At 38.1% G+C, this 20,582-nt stretch overlaps 1 protein-coding gene across 6 annotated transcripts in view; it reads left to right on the plus strand.

The window, feature by feature from the left end:
- CALCR (calcitonin receptor) overlaps positions 1–20,582 on the plus strand; it is a 277,001-nt gene that overhangs the window by 168,431 nt on the left and 87,988 nt on the right. For all 6 annotated transcript variants that reach the window (XM_073333939.1, XM_073333935.1, XM_073333934.1 and 3 more), the window contains 3 exons: positions 1,458–1,570; positions 7,192–7,283; positions 17,258–17,384. In XM_073333939.1, the coding sequence (XP_073190040.1) occupies positions 1,458–1,570; positions 7,192–7,283; positions 17,258–17,384 (332 nt within the window). The remainder of the gene's footprint in view (positions 1–1,457; positions 1,571–7,191; positions 7,284–17,257; positions 17,385–20,582) is intronic.

The following is a 20,582-nucleotide window of genomic DNA, read 5'->3' on the forward strand; positions in this document are numbered from 1 at the left end:
GGGGAAGGATAAATCTTAAGAATTAAAATAAATCACACAATATCAGAATTCAAGAAGAAAATTAATGCACAGAGTGAACAAAGTATGTATATGAAATATTATTAATCTGTTCTGTAAAACTGTATTGATCGGAAATGTTGCTGATATGGCTATTGATCTAATACAACTACAAAGTTAGACGAGGTGAAAATTAAAATAACTTTTATGTTATTTTAAAAGAGTTCACTTCAGTCCCAGAAAACACCAGCCGTTCACAGCTATGGCCCAAATCTGAGTTCTTGCTCAACCAGGCTTTCCATTGAGTCCCAGGTGAGTGAGGATTGAATATGGATGGCAGGATTTGGCCCAGATGTTGACATGTAATTCTCTGTATAGCACATTTTTACAAAACAATGCTGGACAGGGGTGCAGGAACAATTTTTATAATGGGGATGCTGAAAGCCATTGAATCAAACTGTGAATCCTATATGTAATGGAAACCACTTCAAGCCAAGGCTATGATGCTGGAGAATCAAGCTGGAGTGCTCAGCACTCAGTAGTTGAGATTATGTACACATGTGGACAGGATCCCTACATGCAGTAAATTAACTAAACAGACACTGCTTGTCACCATTTCAAATGAAACTGAAGGTATGGACTGTTTCCTATAGCGTCTGTCCACCCTAGGTTTTTATAAATCACCAGGATACCTACTTGCTGAAGTTTTTTCACCAGTGGTGTGACCAATCTTAAAATCTCAATGCAGGCAAAACTCCCATTGACTTCAGTGAGTTTGGGGCTTAAAGAGAGAGAGTACAGAATTATCTCTCTCACACGCATGCGCGCTCACACAAACACTGCCAGCACAGTGACTGCGTAGCCACTACTGTGGCTCATGGGCTGTGACAGAAGACATTATTTGCTTTGTTCCCACTCCCCATTGCTTGTTTTAGCCATGTTTTTAGCCATATAGTTTATCAGCCTACTAGTCCCACCTGTGGCCTCACTGCACTGCCTTGGAGAGAGGAACTCCGTGTTGATCCATAAATTGCAAGGGGTAAAGATTCCCATTTATGGCTTCTCCAGAGTCAGATGCCCCTCACTCCCCTTTCTTGAAGCTCTGCTAACTATTTCAGTCCTTTTGTGCCTGTGTAATGGTGTCAGGCTCTTCCCTTAAAGGTCAGGTTTTCAGAAACTCCTTGCACCAACAAACTACATGCAAGCACAGTTGGGCATGAAAACTGAGAATGTGTGAACATACCAGGTTGTGCAAAGACAAGATATGTGTGTGTTTGTGAATGAGCATCCAGGTGTGCCGGCATTGTTCAGTTAGCAGGTTTTGGCATTGCTCTCACACACAAACAATTTTCAGTTGCCTTTTCGTATTGAGTTATTGCATAATTTATTGCATCTAAATGAAGCTGGGATTTTTGTAATGTTCATGCACTAAAATAGTAACACTTGCATTTTGTTGACAGAAAGGGCTTCAAAATACTGTGATGAAACAGGAAATTGGTTCCGACATCCAGAGAGCAATCGGACTTGGTCCAACTATACACTGTGTAACTCCTTCACCTCTGAAAAATTGAAGGTAGGCTCTGATTAACATTTCAGTATTTTCTGAGACTGATATTGAGCTGGGCCAACAGCACATTATCTGTGATAAATTTATATGATCTAAAGTTTAGCCAGAATATCGCAGATTAGCTGGAATCTTGACAATGTAAGAGATGATCCAATTACTTGGTTTTTTTGTGTGTACTGCCACTAAGGTATATGTTTTTATCAAGTATTTTAAATTATATATTGGCATGTGAATTCTGTGGGGAGAGGAGGTTGTTTCAGAATAAAAGCTTCTTAGATAATTATTATATTTCAGTGGACTATAGCAATCTTAGGCCCTTATCCTGGAAACCTTTGAATTTAATGTGGCTATTCACATGAGCACATTCATTTGTGTCAGTCTTTGCTGAAAGAGCAAACCCCCTGCAAGCCATGAATCAATGTGTTACTGTTGCTCTCTCCAAGAGATCATAGAGACACAATAGATTCACTGTGCTTTTATGGTATATTGTGCCATGCCGGTTAGGACTTGTTTCTGAGAGATGCTGAGCACCTACAACTCCAATTAATTTCATTAGGAGTTGTGTGTGCTCCACAACAGTCAATTACTTATACTGTAGAACAGACTAGACGTAATTTTTCTGGAAACATTTAGACCTTGATCTTGTAAAGACTTGCACATGTCTGTTTATGCACGGTGAGTAGCTCCATTGAAGTCAGTGGGGCCACTCAGAATATGTAACAGTAAGCACATGCATAAATCTGCGGGGTGGGAGCACTATTTTGGATCATATACCCACTGTGAATTTGCCAAAAGAAATGGTAATCAAAATGGACACAGATCATGGGAAAAGCGAATACAGAAAATGGTACAATGATAAATTAAAAAAAAACTTAATTGTATTTTATTTGTATAAAACATTCAACCCAGAATTTTGTGGTCTCTAGCAAATCTATGGGTTGAAATGAATGATCAATGTCCATCAGTACATCAATGAGTTTTGAAATGTTTTTTGCTACTCTGACACTTTTTTTTACTTCGAATATTCATTTATGGTAGGTAAATATGTATTATATGGACCTACTTCAATGGCTCCTTCTATCCTGTCCATCAACGTGATCATCTGGTGATTTTTTTTCTCATTAAAAAAGCAGTTGGAAAACTAAATTACACAAAGGATTTCTAGTATGGTATAAAACCTGTCACCTATAGGGTACAGAACTAGTTCCAGTTTACCTAGGATGATAGGAACTAAACATTTTTACTATCTGAGTACAGTTTATTACCTTTCTAAAATGAGTTGGTCATCTCTCTCTATTTTATACTAGACAGATATCAACATTATAGGATCTACTGTCTCCATAACTGACATAGTTAGCCAGATATGGAAAATATTCCATGAAATAGTGACATAACTAAGCCAAGGAAAGGATTAGAGCTGATCAAACATAAGAACTTAGGAATGGCCATACTGAGTCAGACCAAAGGTCCATCTAGTCCAGTATCCTGTCTTCTGACAGTGGCCAATGGCTGGTGCCCCAGAGGGAATGAACAGAACAGGTAATCATCAAGTGTTCAATTCCCTGGTGCCCATTCCCAGCTTCTAGCAAACAAAGGCTAGGGACACTATCCCTGCCCATCCTGGCTAATAGCCATTAATGGACCTATTCTCCATGAATTTATCTAGTTCTTTTTTTGAACCCTGTTATAATCTTGTTATAAGCCTTCAAATATTTACTCTATACATTTCACATTTGTCCCCCTATTTGATAGTATTTTTAAATTATTTACCCATCCCTAGAGCTGGGCTAATAACTGGATGAAGAATTTGTGATCAATTAATATAACTAATTTTGTAATAATAATTTTAAATGACTATTATTTTTACTTATTTGCCCAGTGCTAGTGAAGATGCAGTTTAACGTTTCATTTGAAGTTACTGTGACAAGCAACTCCAGCTGTTGATGGTATTTCTTCTGGGCTAAATCTTAGTATGACTTTAAAAAAAAAAAAAACCAAAAAACCCCCCACATTTTCACAAGTAAAAGTCATTGCCCTGCATTCGAGCCCTTTGAAAATAAGTTGATACAAAGACACTGCTCAGCCAGAAAGTCCTACAAAGCTGCATACACTTAACTTTAAACATGTAACAATTCCACTGAAATCAATGGCCCTACTTATGTGAGTAAAGTTAAATATGTGCATAAATTGTCTGCAGGATTAGGATGCTAACCTTGAGGAGAGAATTAAGAATACTGAACCAAAGGTGACACAAAAAGAGACAAGGACCAAGAAATGTGAGGAAAAGCTTTAAAAAATATAAACTTAGGGGTGCTTATCAAAATCAACACATTTCTGAAATCTGAGTGGAACCCCAGAAAACTTTGATTACAGTAAATAATTTATGACTCCTTGGAATTCGAGAAGGAAAAGAGCCAGACCCTCATTTGTTTTCGTTTTCTAAACAGCTACCTAAATGTCCGGTTATACTTAGTAACGGACCATTCTACAGTGTATTGGAAAGATCTATTGGACTGATCTGAGATGATTTTTCTTTACCATAAAGAACCATTGGTGTAAAATGTGCTAACCTATGTGTGACACAGACAATTATAGTAACAACTATTATAGTGATAGTAACAACTTGAGGTCCCAAAGGCATTGAATAAAAGGACTGTGAAAACGTCATTTTTCTAGATATTAGCACAATACCGACAGGCAAAAATGTAGTTCTGTTATCTATTAAGCATGCCTTCCAGAAGAAGAATTTTGAACATAATTCAGCCAAAGTGCAGATAAAATACAAAGGAAACTTTTGCATATGTTACGTCTTTCTGTATTTTCCATTTTATTTTTCTGCAGCAGGATCCCATCTCTATAGTTATGCCAAGTTGGCCGCTTACCTTTAATCCATATATTCCTAAACCAAGAGTGTGCTTAATTTATAAACTTCTATCCAGTATATAGTGATAATCTCAGTAGTATTGGAATAAGAGGTGTTATTTTCTAAGATTACCTTTAACAAAGTGTTCCTTCCAGTTAAGAAATGTTGAAAAAAGGTTCAGAGTAACAGCCATGTTAGTCTGTATTCGCAAAAAGAAAAGGAGTACTTGTGGCACCTTAGAGACTAACCAATTTATTTGAGCATGAGCTTTCGTGAGCTACAGCTCACTTCATCGGATGCATACTGCATACTGCATCCGATGAAGTGAGCTGTAGCTCACGAAAGCTCATGCTCAAATAAATTGGTTAGTCTCTAAGGTGCCACAAGTACTCCTTTTCTTTTTGTTGAAAAAAGTGACCATCAAAAGTATTTCATTTAGTAGCATTCCATACTGAAGACAAAAAGCTATATACAAAGCTTTATAAATCCTAAATGGGAGATGAGATAAAACAAGGTGGAGTTTTTAGGAATACAGAGTTACTAGAACAGTTCAACATATGTCCTGATTTAATAGGAGATACCAAATATTCTATATTTGTAGGATATATCAGTTCATTAGTCTACACTGCAGAGGCTGTTACAGTTGTGCAGAGACACTATATGATGTATTATTTGACAGTCCAATGCATTCAGATTTACCTTCATTTAATTTTTAGAAATCTGCATTGAACAAACACACAGTTTGCTTTTATGGTGTTATCACAAATGTTATTGCTGACTTTGAGGTAATATGTTTAAAAATGCCTTCATAGCCCTAAAATGAATGTTTGACAGTTTGAACAGGTTTCAGTCTTTCAGGATAAACACACACAAACATACTTGGTACTTTCATTTGTATGTAAATACCCATAGTTCTTTTCCATTTTATAGGTGGTTCATAGCAATCTTGGTGTACAAGAGCAACAACAAATCAAAAAGTTTAAGGATGGCTTCTGTGTGAACTAAGTTCTGGCTATGAAGATGTGCTAACTAGGACATGCATAAAAGCAACAGCATAACTTCAGCAAACAGTCAAGGAACGACAAGGAACATACATGAAAAAATAGTATTCTAATCAGATAGTCAAGAAAGTTACCCTGTCCTCACTACATCCTACCCTCTTCTATGTGGAGTTTCTATCATCACCAGAGCAGCTAGCCTAGCATTTGCACTCTCCACCCATATTGTGGCTGATCACTGTGTAGGAACATAAAGAGGTGGAAGGCTCCTTGCACCCTCACTACTGTGTGTGCAGAAACAGTCAAACTCCAGGTTATACATTCAAATAGGCTTATATACACTGTGGCCACTATACAATACTCTGGTAGGTATCAATAATCTGGCCAATTATATTTACACCCACTTTATGTCCACTAAGATGTCCAGAACTGTGTAAAGTGACTTCAGTGTAAACAAACAAACAAAAAAGACTCCCAGTCCTGCTCCCATTTAAGCCAGTGGCAGCAGGACTTGACACCATAACTGTAAAATGGCAAGAGCATTGAGTAGTTTAAAAAAATACCCCTGCACCGTGAAGAACTAATTTTTCTGCTTTTATTTTAAATGAAACTGCAAATTGTGTTCATAACTCCCATAAATTTAGAATCACATGCAGCACAACTAAAGAAAGCTGGGTAATTAGAAGCTAGCTAGATGCTAACTGAAGATGAGTGATCTCAAAGTGTTGTTGAAACACCCCTTCTCCCTCAATTCTTCCCACATTGCCAGAAACACAGGAGGAAAAGGGAGGGCAGTGGGGAATAGGAAAACAATGCCTGAAATGCTGGTATGGTACTTAAGTATTTTGTGGAGGAGGACGTTCCTTTAAAAAGAGTTAATTTAATTATTTAAGACGAAAAAGGGAAACTTCTTGTGTGGAACAAAAGAAGAACTAATGAAGCATCTCCAGACAGAAAGGAAGCCTAGCAGACCAGCTAATAAATGATTTCTCAGAGTATGCTACTAAAATATCAATCCTTTCATTAAAGAAGGTAATAGTGGAGACTTCCCAGCTGCCAGTTTCCAGAAATCATTCTATAGCTCAAGGACACTCAAGGGCTTGGCCAAGAACAAATATGACATTTGAATAATGCAGCATTCTATTGCCAGTGCTGTTGCATGTGATTTTGTTTCAGTAGTAAATTGACAGCAAATGAAACAATGAATAAGCCTATTTTATATTTTGGTGATATCGACCAGGTGTCTGTTTTTCCTGCCACTTATAATAGCTTTTGATTGGTGTAACGCCTATTGGCCAGGCAGTTTCACTGGATTTACATCAGTCTGAGAGCAGAATTTGTCCCATGGACTTACTTCTTTGTATTGGTGTAAGTGAGAGGAGACTCAGACATGGGAAATTTAATTAACACAAATTGTTTTTCCAAAGTATTTTTTGAAGAATGTACCATGTGTTTTAGGTGGCATTTGCAATATGGATCTGATTTTTTGTTCTAATAAATCTAATTGTTTCCCCTTAAAGTTAATTAGAATTTTGCTATTGCCTTTGGGGGCAGAAGCAGACCCTGCTTGTGAAAAAACACTTAATCTCATCTCTTTACTTTTAGTCATGCCTTTTAATGTATTGTGAATGTTTCAGGAGTATCTCAAATAAGCTTCTAAATCAAAATAAATCAAAATTGTTTGGCTGGTTTTGCAAATTCTTGCGCACAATAAGAATTAAATTGCTCCTTGCTAGTTTTTCACGTTTTCTTTTTTTTTATTCCAGATGGCATTCATACTTTATTATATGGCTATAGTAGGCCATGCTTTGTCTATAACTTCATTGTTGATTTCCCTGGGGATTTTCTTCTATTTCAAGTAAGTGTTTCTTTCAGCTTCTGCTTTTTTTCTTCTCTGACATATTACCAAATGCTAGGAGTGGTTGTGGGAATACAGGGGGACTTGACAGTTATGATCACTTATTATTATTGTTCCTGATAATACGGGAAGAAATTTATATGCCCAGTTCTTGTGCCAAGTAATCTTAAAGTACCTGATCGCAGGAGGATCTCTCCAATGTACAGGGATCTTTCAGTAGTGCATATAGCCTGGATCGTATATCACTATCCTCTTTATGGTTGGCATCCGAGGTGTGGCCAGTAGAACGGTGGTGTGACTGGGGATTCATTAGGCCTCACTGATTCACCAGTTGCCTATTGACTCTTTGAGTATGCTGGTAGCTATTGTAATACCAAAGGATCCTACTGGGTTATAATTTGGGGTCCACCATTCTCTGACCTCAGTTGTATAATACTCCTCATCAATTGCTGATCTGGGCCACGGACCAGAAACCCAGTGAACCTGAAACAAATTACATAGGGTGTAATCATCCTCTGAATCCTACTGGAGGTTATAAAGTGAGATCTTGTGGAAGGAGTTTGAAAGGGTCTTGATGTTCATAAAAATATTTGCAACATCTGTATAGCAGCTTAATTAGGACAATAAAATTGTATACTTCACAGTGTAAGTCTGGCATATAGCTTTTTATGAAATATCTCTGTCGAAGTGGCAGAGGTATCTCCCTGGGTTCAATTCTGCTTCAGATATATATTCACAATTTCCATTAACTTCAGTGAGAGTAGTATAGGGCTATTGGAGGACAGAACAGAGCCTGCTGTTTTCAGTAAAGAGAAATGGTAGTCACTAGGGCTGTCAAGTAATTAAAAAAATTAATCATGATTAATCACACGATTAAAAAAAATCCATCATGATTAATCAAGCAATTAATCACACTGTTAAACAATAACAGAATACCATTTATTTAAATATTTTTGGATGTTTTCTACATTTTCAAATATATTGATTTAAATTACAATACAGAATACATTGTGTACAGTGCTCACTTCATATTTTATTTATTTCAAGTATTTGCACTGTAAAAAAGCTAAAGAAATAATATTTTTCAATTCACCTAATACAAGTACTGTAGTGCAATCTCTTTATCATGAAAGTTGAACTTACAAATGTAGAATTATGTAAAAAAACCTGCATTCAAAAATAAAACAATGTAAAATTTTAGTCTGCAAGTCCACTCAGTCCTACTTTTTGTTCAGTCAATTGGTCAGACAAACTAGTTTGTTTTCATTTTCAGGAGATAATGCTGCCCTCTTCTTGTTTACGTCACCTGAAAGTGAGAACAGGCATTCTCATGGCACTGTTGTAGCCGGCGTCATAAGATATTTACGTGCCAGATGTGCTAAAGGATTCATATGTCCCTTCGTGCTTCAACCACCATTCCAGGGGACATGCGTCCATGCTGATGACGGGTTCTGCTTGATAACAATCCAAAGCAGTGCGGACCGAAGCATGTTCATTTTCATCATCTGAGTCAGATGCCACCAGCAGAAGGTTGATTTTATTTTTGGTGGTTCGGGTTCTTTAAGACTTCTGAAAGCATGCTCCACACCGCCTCCCTCTCAGATTTTGGAAGGCACTTCAGATTCTTAAACCTTGGGTCGAGTGCTGTAGCTTTCTTTAGAAATCTCACGTTGGTACCTTGTTTGCATTTTGTCAAATCTGCAGTGAAAGTGTTCCTAAAATAAACAACATGTGTTGGGTCGTCATCCAAGACTGCTATAACATGAAATATATGGCAGAATGTGGGTAAAACAGAACAGGGGACATATAATTCTCCCCCAAGGAATTCAGTCACAAATTTAATTAACACATTTTTTTAATGAGCATCATCAGCATGGAAGCATGTCCTCTGGAATGGTGGCCGAAGCATGAAGGGACATATGAATCTTTAGCAAATCTGTCACGTAAATACCTTGCAATGCCGCTACAAAAATGTCATGCAAATGCCTGTTCTCACTTTCTGGTGACACTGTAAAATAAGAAGAGAGCAGCATTATCTCCTGTAAATGTAAGCAAACTGGTTTGTCTTAATGATCGGCTGAACAAGAAGTAGGACTGAATGGACTTGGAGGCTCTGAAGTTTTACATTGTTTTGTTTTTGAATGCAGTTATGTAACACAAAAAATCAACATTTCTAAGTTGCACTTTCAGAACAAAGAGATTGCGCCACAGCACTTGTATGAGGTAAATTGAAAAATACTATTTCTTTTCTTTATCATTTTTACAGTGCAAATATTTGTAATCAAAAATAATATACTCTTTGATTTCAATTACAACACAGAAAACAATATATATGAAAAGGCAGAAAAACATGAAAAATATTTAAGAAATTTAATCAGTATTCTATTGCTTAACAATGTGATTTAAAACTGATTAATCGCGATTCATTTTTTTGAGTTAATCGTGTGAGTTAACTGCAATTAGTTGACAGCCCTAGTAGTCACCCTAACTAAAAAAACAGCATTTTTAACAGTTTAAGTACCCCAATTTGTTCTTACCTAACTTTTCATTGTATTTAGAGTATCATAGATACCAATGTATGGTAACTCTTGGTCAGTGATGACTTCTTAATGGCGGCTGCTGTGTTTGTGTGTGTGTGTGTGTGAGAGAGAGAGAGAGAGAGCGCGCACGTGAATGCAAATTACAAGGAAAATGTTCAAACATGAAGATGAATCATTGGGGAAGATCCTCATCTGGGGTAAATCTGCATTGACGTCACTGAAGCTATGCTGATTTACACCAGACGTGTTGTTGTTAAGCAACATTAGTACAGTACTTGCTTTCATCATTATATAATAAACTAAACCTGCAGCACTGATAGTGCATATTCACAAATATTTTGACGAAACAGAAGGAATGACACAGACAAATTTTAAAAAAACTTCTGGGGTTAGGGACCAGGTCCACAGATGATACTATACCAGTCAACACCAGGTGAGGATCCATCCCCAGAACTCTAACTCACAAATAGGGAAATGTGGACCATCATAGAATATCAGGGTTGGAAGGGACCTCAGGAGGTCATCTCGTCCAACCCCCTGCTCAAAGCAGGACCAATGCCCAATTTTTGCCCCAGATCCCTAAATGGCCCCCTCAAGGATTGAACTCACAATCCTGGGTTTAGCAGGTCAATGCTCAAACCACTGAGCTATCCTTTCCCTCCTCCCCCCCCACAGCACAACACAACCAAAACTAATTGTAGGACAACTGCAAATTTCAAAGACTAGTTAAATATTTCCAAATCTGCGTGATAAAAAGCCACTCAGAAAAGCTTTCTCCACTCCACACCACAACAAAAGCATGACAATTTTAAAAGTATGTCTGCATCAGAACAAGTAATGCGCACAATTATATCCTACTGGAATTTCAGTTCCAGAATAAGTTTGCATCTTTCAAGAGCTGAACAGAAAGAAAGCAACATCAAAACCAATTAAGCTAATTGCAAAACATATATATAGAAGACTTCAAGAGTATGGAAAACAGGAAATATGACAAACATCTTTTTCTCTAAAAAGGTTCTTATACAGTGCATAAGAAAGAGTAATTGCACAATAATGACAATCAGTAGTAATTAAAAATCTGCAAGCTTTTTATTATAAACCCGTATTTATTTGGAGATAATTTAGTCTTAAAAATTCACGTCAGGCTAAAACAAACTATCCATTAGTTATGCTGGTGCACAAACCAGGATGATTTGGTGTGACAAGGTGCCATATTATTTTCAGTATTTTTAGTACTGGGAAGTGATTGAAAGCCAATTTGGAAGCAGTCAAGGAAGTTCTGTTGGGAGAGTAGGTCAAAAAGATGGGAAAAAATCTTGCTCTCCAAATCTGTCAAAGAAAATCATGTTGAAGATGAGATGGTAGTTTAATCAGTGAAGAGACAGGAGTGGAGGAGGGATAGAAAGATAGAGTCGTTTTGTTTATGGGGGAGAGAGAGAGACCCACTGGCCTGGACTATTTAATGATTGATGGCAGTGATTTGAAATACATGGGATCTAATCTTAGATTTGTGTCCCTTACCTTTGTTTACAGCTTCTAGACAGCTTGATGAAGGGTAGGTACATTAGAAGGATACACGTTAGAGGTGTACAAGGGAGAAAACTGTTTCTTTTAGATAAAATTGTGCTCAATTTAAAATGTGTTAATTTTGCTTGTGTTTCTTTGATCCAAATTTCACCTGCATATATATTGGCAATATCAAAGCATATGGGTCAGCTCCTCAATTAGTGTAAATCAACTTATCTTCTTTGAGATCTTCGGAGCTATGCCACTAGCTGAGAATATGGCCCTGAGTCTAATAGACATACTAATAGAATTATAAAGATATATAAGAAAAAAACACTTTTTGTTTGAATTTGCCAATTCTTATCCAAGTGACTAAACTTTGAATTTGTTTTACAAAATTCAGACAAAGGTATTAAAGGAGAGCTGAGAAGGAACATGGGTATGAAAACCGTATTTACTATGCGAAAAACTGCTCAGTATTTTGTGAACTATTCACTTTACTGGCACTTTTGTGATAGGGCAAGATTCCTCTCTCTTTCTTATAGTTATAAACTGCGGCTCTATGAAGGCCAGTACTAGGCATTTGTCTATTCTTTAACTTTCTAATGCAGTGTCACAAAATTCTACTCTCCCACTCATCCTGAGAGACCAGGTTTTTTAAGGCCCCAATTTGATTCTGTGAACATAGAACATAGGACTGGAAGGAATCTCCTTTATTGAATCCAGTCCCCTGCTGTTGCAGGCAATCCCATGCTGTGCTTTGTTTAACTTGACTATCTTTAGTTTAGTTTAGTTTAGTTTAGTTTCAAAGGGGCTACTCACAGTAGTAAAGTTAAGCATGTGCATACGTGTTTGCAGGATCAGTGCCTGAATGAACAACTAAAATTTAATTAGTCTTTTCAGTACCATTATCCTCAGATAACGTGGGTGATAAGATTTTGTGCTTGGTAAATTTTTGACAATTTTGCAAGGCAGCACTAATGTATATGTGAGTTGTAGGAGTGTGGCGTAAGTGTGTTTTGTCTTAAATTGATTTGCCAGCAAAATGACTCAGAATCTAACATAGTCTCCTCACTCACCACACCACCATGACTGTAAATTGCTTTCATTGTTGGCTTCTTTTCTTTTCTGTCCTAAAGACAACTGTAATTATCCTGTCGTATGTAGGAGTGAACTTCAGCGTTCCAACCCCTGCAAGAGCATGTTCATTTATATAACATACCAAACTAAAGTGAGATACCAATATTATATGATAAGGCTTTTTCATTTTAGACTCCGGGACATGCCATTTTATATAGAAAACCCAAAATCCTATCTTTACCCAGGGGACTAGTTCCATTGAAGTTCTTACTCGCACAAGTAAGGTATACAGGATTTTACCTTCAACAGAAAACATCCAGCAATTTCAAATTATTTTATTACCTCAGTGAGAGGGAAAGGACATGATTTGCATACACTGCTCTCAATTACTCTGTGATTTTTATGTATCCCAGGATTTCTAGTAAAAAAACCAAATCCAAAATTTGCCCATTGGAGAATCAACTCTAACCAAATCACCAACTTGATTTTGCAAGCTCTGACTAACCACAGTAATAAACCTGTGATCTTCAAGAACTCTTGCCCTCCTCCACCATGATATGTAATGCAGGATCTAGTCATTCATTTCTTATGTGCCTTGTCTTCAACAAGAGTTTACAGTTCAGTAAGAAGGAATGGTTGATGAGGCCCGGGTTCTCAACAGCATTTCTATTTCCCAAGCTAGTGCTTCTCTGAACTAAAATTTCCAATTTTGAAAGCACAAAATTTCATTGATTTTCACCTGTTTCTTTATCTCACTCCAGTAATTTAAAACAAAGCACTATTCAATACACTAATTCAATTACTTCATTTAGTCAGCTAGGAAGATAAGGAATCATGGAAAACCACACAAGGTATAGTTTCATGCCTGGATATTTGGATCTTAAAATCTTCTAGGATCTTTGTGCTGCTCTGTAAATAAACCATGTGAACCTTTGGTTAAAAGAATGAAAGTACCCTAGCTAAAAGGTAGTATAAAAAGGACTAGGACCAAAAAGTTGACCTACTTTGAGCCTGTGCCATTTTGCCTGGGGGAAGCCTTTCAAAATTAAACTACAAATTCATCCATTTTTCTTTTTAAAGCAATAGCCACTATCTCTGTGAAGCTTACAAATTCTCCATACACATTTTCCATCAGGTCTGTATCAGCAGCAGTAGTTCATGTACAAACACATTGGCTCAGAGCTACAGCTTTGTCAGAGCTTTTTTAAAGCCACTTTTGTGTTCTCCTGCTCCCCAGGACTGCTAGGGGCTAGTCCAGGCACTGGCAGAAGACTTAGGGCTATTTTAAATTAGGCAGAATTTCCACAGGCCTCAAGAGGCCATTCCACAGTTGGCTATAGGGAGAAAGAAGTACACTCTGGCCATGGCAGCTCCGTCCTTGAACTCTTCCCCTATATCATAGCCAGGAGAGTGAGCTGTGTAAAGCCAGCTATATCACCTGGGAATTCTTCCACACCAGGGAAATTCCTAGTTGATTATATGAATCAGCTTTCTGACCTCTTTGTGCCATTGGAGCAATGCAAAAGGGCTGAAGCCCAGACCAGTTACGGCCATCTGTTCTTCATTCTGTGCAGTCATCAATCGATGCAAAATCAAAGCTGATTTGGTATGACAGGACACTATATAAATGTAAATTGTTGTTAGTATAAGTTCATTCCTCCATTCTCTCCATTTCAAAACTATGGTGAAAAATCAGTGTTTGTAAAAAAAGGCAAAATTAGGTGAGGAAGAAGAAAGTGTTTCAAACTTACAAACAATAAAAAATAAAATGATAAACATAGTTTAATAAGGTCTTTTAAGTACACTAAGTATTGTCCCTGAGCAAAACACCATCATTCTCTTCAACAAAGCATTATCTTAATGTGCCACTTGAAATTACCTAGGGCACAAATAATCTTTCTTTTTTACATTAAATATTTAGTGCACTTCAGGAACATAATGTTACAACTACTTGTTCATGTCATCCTACTCCACTAATACCACCAGAGTTGTCGGTTACCATTAAAGTCCACATTTGCTAACAGTTACCTTACAATGGTATCCACCACTGCCACAGTATTCTCCTTCTCTTAGGGCTAGTCTACATTTACCGGTAGATCGGCACTGCTGCAATCAATGCAGCAGGTGTCAATTTAGCGGGTCAAGTGAAGACCCGCTAAATCGACGGGAGAGCACTCTCAGATAGACTCCGGTAATCCACCACTCTGAGAAGAGTAAGGGAAGTCAACAGGACAGTGTCTCCCATTCACACAGTGCGGTAATTCAACCTAAACTACGTCAACTCCGGTTACGTTATTCACGTAACTGGAGTTAGATTAACTTACTGCGGTAATATAAACAAGGCCTTAGAAAAGATGACATTTCTAGCGATTGAGTAGTTACAGTGGGCACACATGTTGACATCTGTATAGTTTCTACTGCAGTTGTATTTGATTATCTGTTTTTTGGGGTTTTTTTGAGAGGGTTGTGATGTGTGCATAGGTATGATGGTAATAATACCATCAAATCCATCAAGATATTAAGGGAAGAAGCAACATTTCTAATGCCTAGGGCACAGGACTGGGAATCAGGACTCCTTGTTTCTAATGATAGCTCTTCGACTGACCCACTTTCCAACCTTGCATATCCATTTGACTTCTCTGCGCTGGTATAGCCATCTCTCAGATTTGTATTTAACTAGCTCACAGAAGTTTCCTGAGCCTTCATTAATTAGTGTTTGTGAAGTGCTTCAAAATCCTTGGATGAAGCGTACTACAGCGTAAGTGCAAAGCATTAATGCTATCTGGAATCTCCATTGGTTACTTCACCACCGAGACCCAGTTTTAAGTCACAGAAATGATCATTAAAATGATCATCGTTAGAAAACAGGAAGAGGCACTTCAGAAATTCTTCAGAACTAGTGGCAGGAAAACTACAACTAGTACAGCAGGCAGCTGCCAGCCTACTGTGTAAAAAAGCTTGTGAGAGCATATCACAAGAATCCTATGCAAATTCTACTGGCTACATTTTCCTTTTTCAACTGACGTCCAAATATGCAAGGTCTTTGGGGGATAAGGGTGTGTGGAAAAAGAGAATAAAATTACTTTTTATTCTGAAATGCTACTTTTAGTCATGTTTTGGCACTTAGACCCCACATGGTCGATTATTTGAACTATGCTAGAGAGAAGGACAGGCAAACAGAGAGTAGCACAAGACATTTGGATTGAAGTAATAGAGCCCTTGGCTTTAGACTCTGTGCAAGACAGCTTGCATGTGTGGCTGTTAAGTGAACAAGTTCCCTCATACATCCACAGTCCTTCACTGCCGGACACACTTTTTCCCTACTTTGGGACTATGTGGTGTCTTGGCTGTTGGCAGTGGCTGCACTACCTAAAGGGATACAGTGATTCAGTAGTGACTGGTACTATATTTACCATTTCTGGGTGACCCTGTGAGCTAGAAGGGAGAGCTTTCTAACCCTGGACCAAATAACAGGTGTGGCACTCATTGCACTTATGTGACTCCTGTGCAAAACAAATTCATTCCAATAAACTCTCACCCCTGAGAAGCCCCAGAGGACCGGCATTGTGACAATACTTGCAAGCCATTAAAAGAAATTATGTCACACTCTGTCCCCACAGACTAGCACAGAGGAGACCACAGCAGCAGAGTTAGTATTTCAGCGCACACTTTCTCCATGCCAACACCATGGGACTCAATGCTCTTCTTTAATTTGTGGTGTCATCTGACCCCATTTCACAACAGGGGCCAATGCTCCTGACAGTGGCCCTCCCAGTATCACTAACAGGAAACTGGAGTTAGATCTGTTAGAGTCTGTTTACTTCTTTTTTTGGACAGAGCATTCTGGATGCACACACCAACCTGTAGCATGCACATGCGTGCATGCTCGCACAGCCCCACCCATGCACACGCGCACACACACACAGAACAGTGGATTTTAAATGGAAGCCTGCCATCAGTTCAAATGGCTCCTTGTAGTGTGCAGAGTAAGAGTTCCCTCAGCTACACTTAGCTGTTTACCTGGTTCACTTGCTGATCATTCATTTACCTAGCAGTTTTGCCTGCTCACTTTCAGTTACCATAGGGCCCCACTGAGGTTAGACCTTCTTAGTAAAGACGAGCTGAGGAGGTGATGTTTAGATTCAGATGTGAATTAGCTTTTGGCTAGAGATCAGGTCTGAGGCCAAATCGAGGCTATGGTAATGATTTGCTGGTACAGAAATATGAGCTGTTCTTGTGAGATTTTTACCCTGAATGGTGGAAATCCTGAAAAAAGCAGCAAATCATCTAAGATTTCAGCCACATCTGAACAGAAAAAGAGGCCTATTCTGGTGCGTGATCTGAGCTGGAACCATGCAGGATACGAAACCAAATCTCCCTGAAATTGAAGGGGATTCCAGTCCAAGGTTCCCACCCTGGCTCATCACTAATTCCTAAAGTATCAACTAATTTTTATCTGAATGTCTGAGATATTCAGTTTCCAGAGAGCAGTTCCTTGAAAACAGTATTCCTTCTGTTCAGAATTTGCATTCATGCACATCTGTAATAATTATTAGGGTTCTGCTTCACCACTTAACATTTCTGGTGCTGTGAAAAAACCAACCTCTAGGGTACTGAATCTAAGCTGATAGCTCCTCACAGCATGGTCTGGAAAGCATGTGGTGCTAAACAGGTGTAAAAATAAAAAAATAAAAACTTTGCTGTGTCCCATGGCTGCAATGCTAGGCATGTGTTTTCTGACGGACTGTTGCCAAAGGGCATTCTTGAGAAACAGTTGCCAGTATGTGCTTGTTAAAGTGACATCAGAATAAAAGCACTGATTTACAACTTGTGGTACATATTTTTCAGGAGCCTCAGCTGTCAAAGGATAACACTACATAAGAATTTGTTTTTCTCCTACGTTCTTAACTCTGTGTTTACCATCGCCCACCTCATCGCAGTAGTGCCTAATCCAGGCCTTGTAAAAAGGGATCCCGTAAGTATTTAATTATTCCTTTCTTTTACAGAACATAGCTAAACAAATCCACCATGGATACGTTTGTAAACAATAGCCTTGCAGTGCACTAGGTCAAAAATACAGGACCAAATTCAGAGAGACTTACACAAGCATATCTCCCATTGGCAGATACTTGCTCAATAAGAATCTCAGAATTTGTCCTGAGGAGCATAAGGCTTTGAAAGTAAAGTAATTCTGTTAGCAGCATGGCCTTGCTGGAATGTTGAGAGAGAATTTGCACAATCCATTGAGCTAGAGTTCCAGGACTTCATCGGTACAGTTCAGCAGGGAGCTCAAAAGTTAAATCACTTTTCTGTCTCTCTGATCCTGGCCTGCAGTCCTATCCCCAGCACAGAGTGACTCTACTTTACATTGGCTAACAATGGCTCCTGAAGGGTAGAGTGGCCCTGCCTATGCGCCCTTTCTCCCAGACATGCCCTCTATCAGAGAGTGGGGATGGGGAGTAAAGTGGCCACCATATGGCTCTATAATCCTTGGGGACTTCCCCAAGCAGGGGAACTCTTGGGGCACCAATCCACTGGGATTCTGGGTGCTTTGTACTGTTGAAGCAGGGACCAGTATACAGTCCAGTTTTCACTGTTTACCAAACTCTTCCCAGTAGCCAATAAAGCAAGGCACAAGCTCAGTTCATTTTAAGTACCATTAGTCCTCTTTAGGTAGATGAAGGAGCTCTGCATATTGTTGGACTCTGCCAGTCCATCAGCTGATAAATATTTCAAAAATTTGTGTTAAACACAGATGGCCTGAGTCTGACCTTACTCACATTAGGAGTAACTCACCCCAGTCCGATAGAGCTGAAGTAGCGTACACTGATACAGAATGTCAGGCCTGTGATCTCTAAAGTTATGTCATAATATTTATCAGTTTGTCTTCTAGTAGGATATTTAAATTATGGCTTAATCATTTCTCTAGATCTAAGTTTCAAAAAGCAATTAAATAATATCATGGTATTACCTTCTTATATGCATCTTTCAACATGTGCTACCAGTTAATCAAGATAATTAAAGTAGTATGTGAACAGACTACAGAAAAATCTGATCCGTTTCAGGGGCCATCTGGAGTTTAAAAAATAGAACAGAAAAAGAAATCAAACACATTTCATTCTACCTTACTGCATATTTTGTTTCCATATTCCTATGTTTCCATTTTACGCAAAGGGTATGATAAAAATACTCTTGATATTTGAAGATGAAGAGCTTGTACATGATAAGCAAAGCATCAACATCAGGCTGCTGAAATTTAAGTAGGAATAATTACCTCAAGCTCAGGTTAAAAAATGATACTTCCTGGCGGAAGAGGTAAATTATCTAAATCAGAGTGCTTTTTAATAAATGTTGAGGTCACAGCTAGAAGGTTTGTGCATTGAGAGTTACTGATGTATAAAGGAGACATGAGGCAAATATATGTAGATATTTAGGACCAGATCCTCATTTGGGATCAAATCCTGGCCCAGGATTAACATGCCAGGGTTTCTTGGTGTATAACATGCCAGGGTTTCTTGGTGTAAGGTGGCATCGCTGTATTGAAGTTAATTGAGATACATCAGTTTGCACTGGCATCTGGCCCTTAGTAACTATGATAATGAGTGCTACAGGAATAGCATAGATAGATACTTATGACTTCAGTGGGACTCCATATAAGTACAAAGATCTGTCCATGAAGAGCACCCTGCAAGATTGGGGCCTTAATTAGTGTCTTAAATTAGAGGAAATTCTTTAGATTGGATCATACTTGAAAAGGAAACATATATACAAAGAAATTTACCTGTCCAGTACATTTCTGGCTTTCCACTGCTGTTACTGAAGATATTCATATGACTAAGCTCCAATTCAGCAAAGAATATAAGCACATGATTAATTGCTTTGATGAATCAGAGCCTTATTCTGTGCCTTCTCCCTCACCATTAACTCTTCTTCTGCCTGATCCAGCAGTGAACTGCTCCCTAGTAGATAAGACATAAAACTAGAAGTCAGAAGACCTGAGTTCTTCTACTGACTAACAAGGTGATGTTGGGTGAGTCACATAACCATTGAGTGTCTCAATTTCCATGTCTTTAAAAATAGGAAGGTAACAGAATTTATTTGCAAAGCACTTCAAAATCTATGGTTAAAGAGCTCCCCACAAGTACTAAGCAATACATTTTTTTATTATTATTATTCTATTCTTCTCATACCATATGGCTGGGAAGAGAAAATGACCATTTGGGGGCATGTTCTCAAAAAATAATGAAAATCTTTTGAAAATGTAATAAATGTATGTTTAAATCACACCAGAAATATTCCTGTTCACTTTTCACTTCGTAGTAATTTAACAAAGCAAATAAAGGTTTTATATATTGCTTTGATTTATATTTGTTACACCTGCCATTTTTAAAAGTCCATTTCAGATGATTGCTTCTGACTTTTTGCAGTTTGCAATATTTGTCCTCATTTCTCCTGTGGTTCTTCCCAGCTTGATGGACACATGGGTTAGTGCATCTCAAGCATCAGAAATACGCAGGCATACATATCATAGAGCGGAGGAGGAATTGCTATACCAATGGGAATTTCAAACAGTCACAGATATCCATTATTTAATGACCAGATATAGATGTGACGTAGGTAGCATTTATTTATTCTGCACCGTGGAAAAATACTTTAAAAATAAATGTTATTCCACCTCATTCCTTGGGCATTTTTCCCTTCTGGAAGTTTCAGAGTGGATTTTAAATATGAGGTAGCATGGAAAAGCTGCTCCCAGTGAACTCCTATATATTTATGAAGATGTCAGTAACACCAATGGAAGACAACAACAAGAAGGAAGAAAGAAGCCTGTCTTATGTAATGGATGCTGAGGGGACGAGACCAGGAAACAAGTCCTTGTTTCCCTAACCCTAAAGACCCATTCTCTTCCTACGGAGCCTTTTACTATCAAGAGACCAGGTTCCAATGCATACACCTGGACCTGGAAAGAATCTTTTATACCCTGCCCCTTGGATATGTTCCTTAGCACTGATTTAAACCCATTTTGTGGCAATTCCATCAATGTAAAATGGTAAGTGAAACTGCTTCTTAAATGTATTTATTATTATGCTTTTCTTTTTCTTTTGTTCTATCTTATTATTTGATTCTATTTTTATTCTTGAATTTATGTGGACCTAAACTGATGGAAGAGAAA

This window comes from Lepidochelys kempii, chromosome 2 (assembly GCF_965140265.1).
Source record: "Lepidochelys kempii isolate rLepKem1 chromosome 2, rLepKem1.hap2, whole genome shotgun sequence".
Classification (NCBI taxonomy): Eukaryota; Metazoa; Chordata; order Testudines; family Cheloniidae; genus Lepidochelys; species Lepidochelys kempii.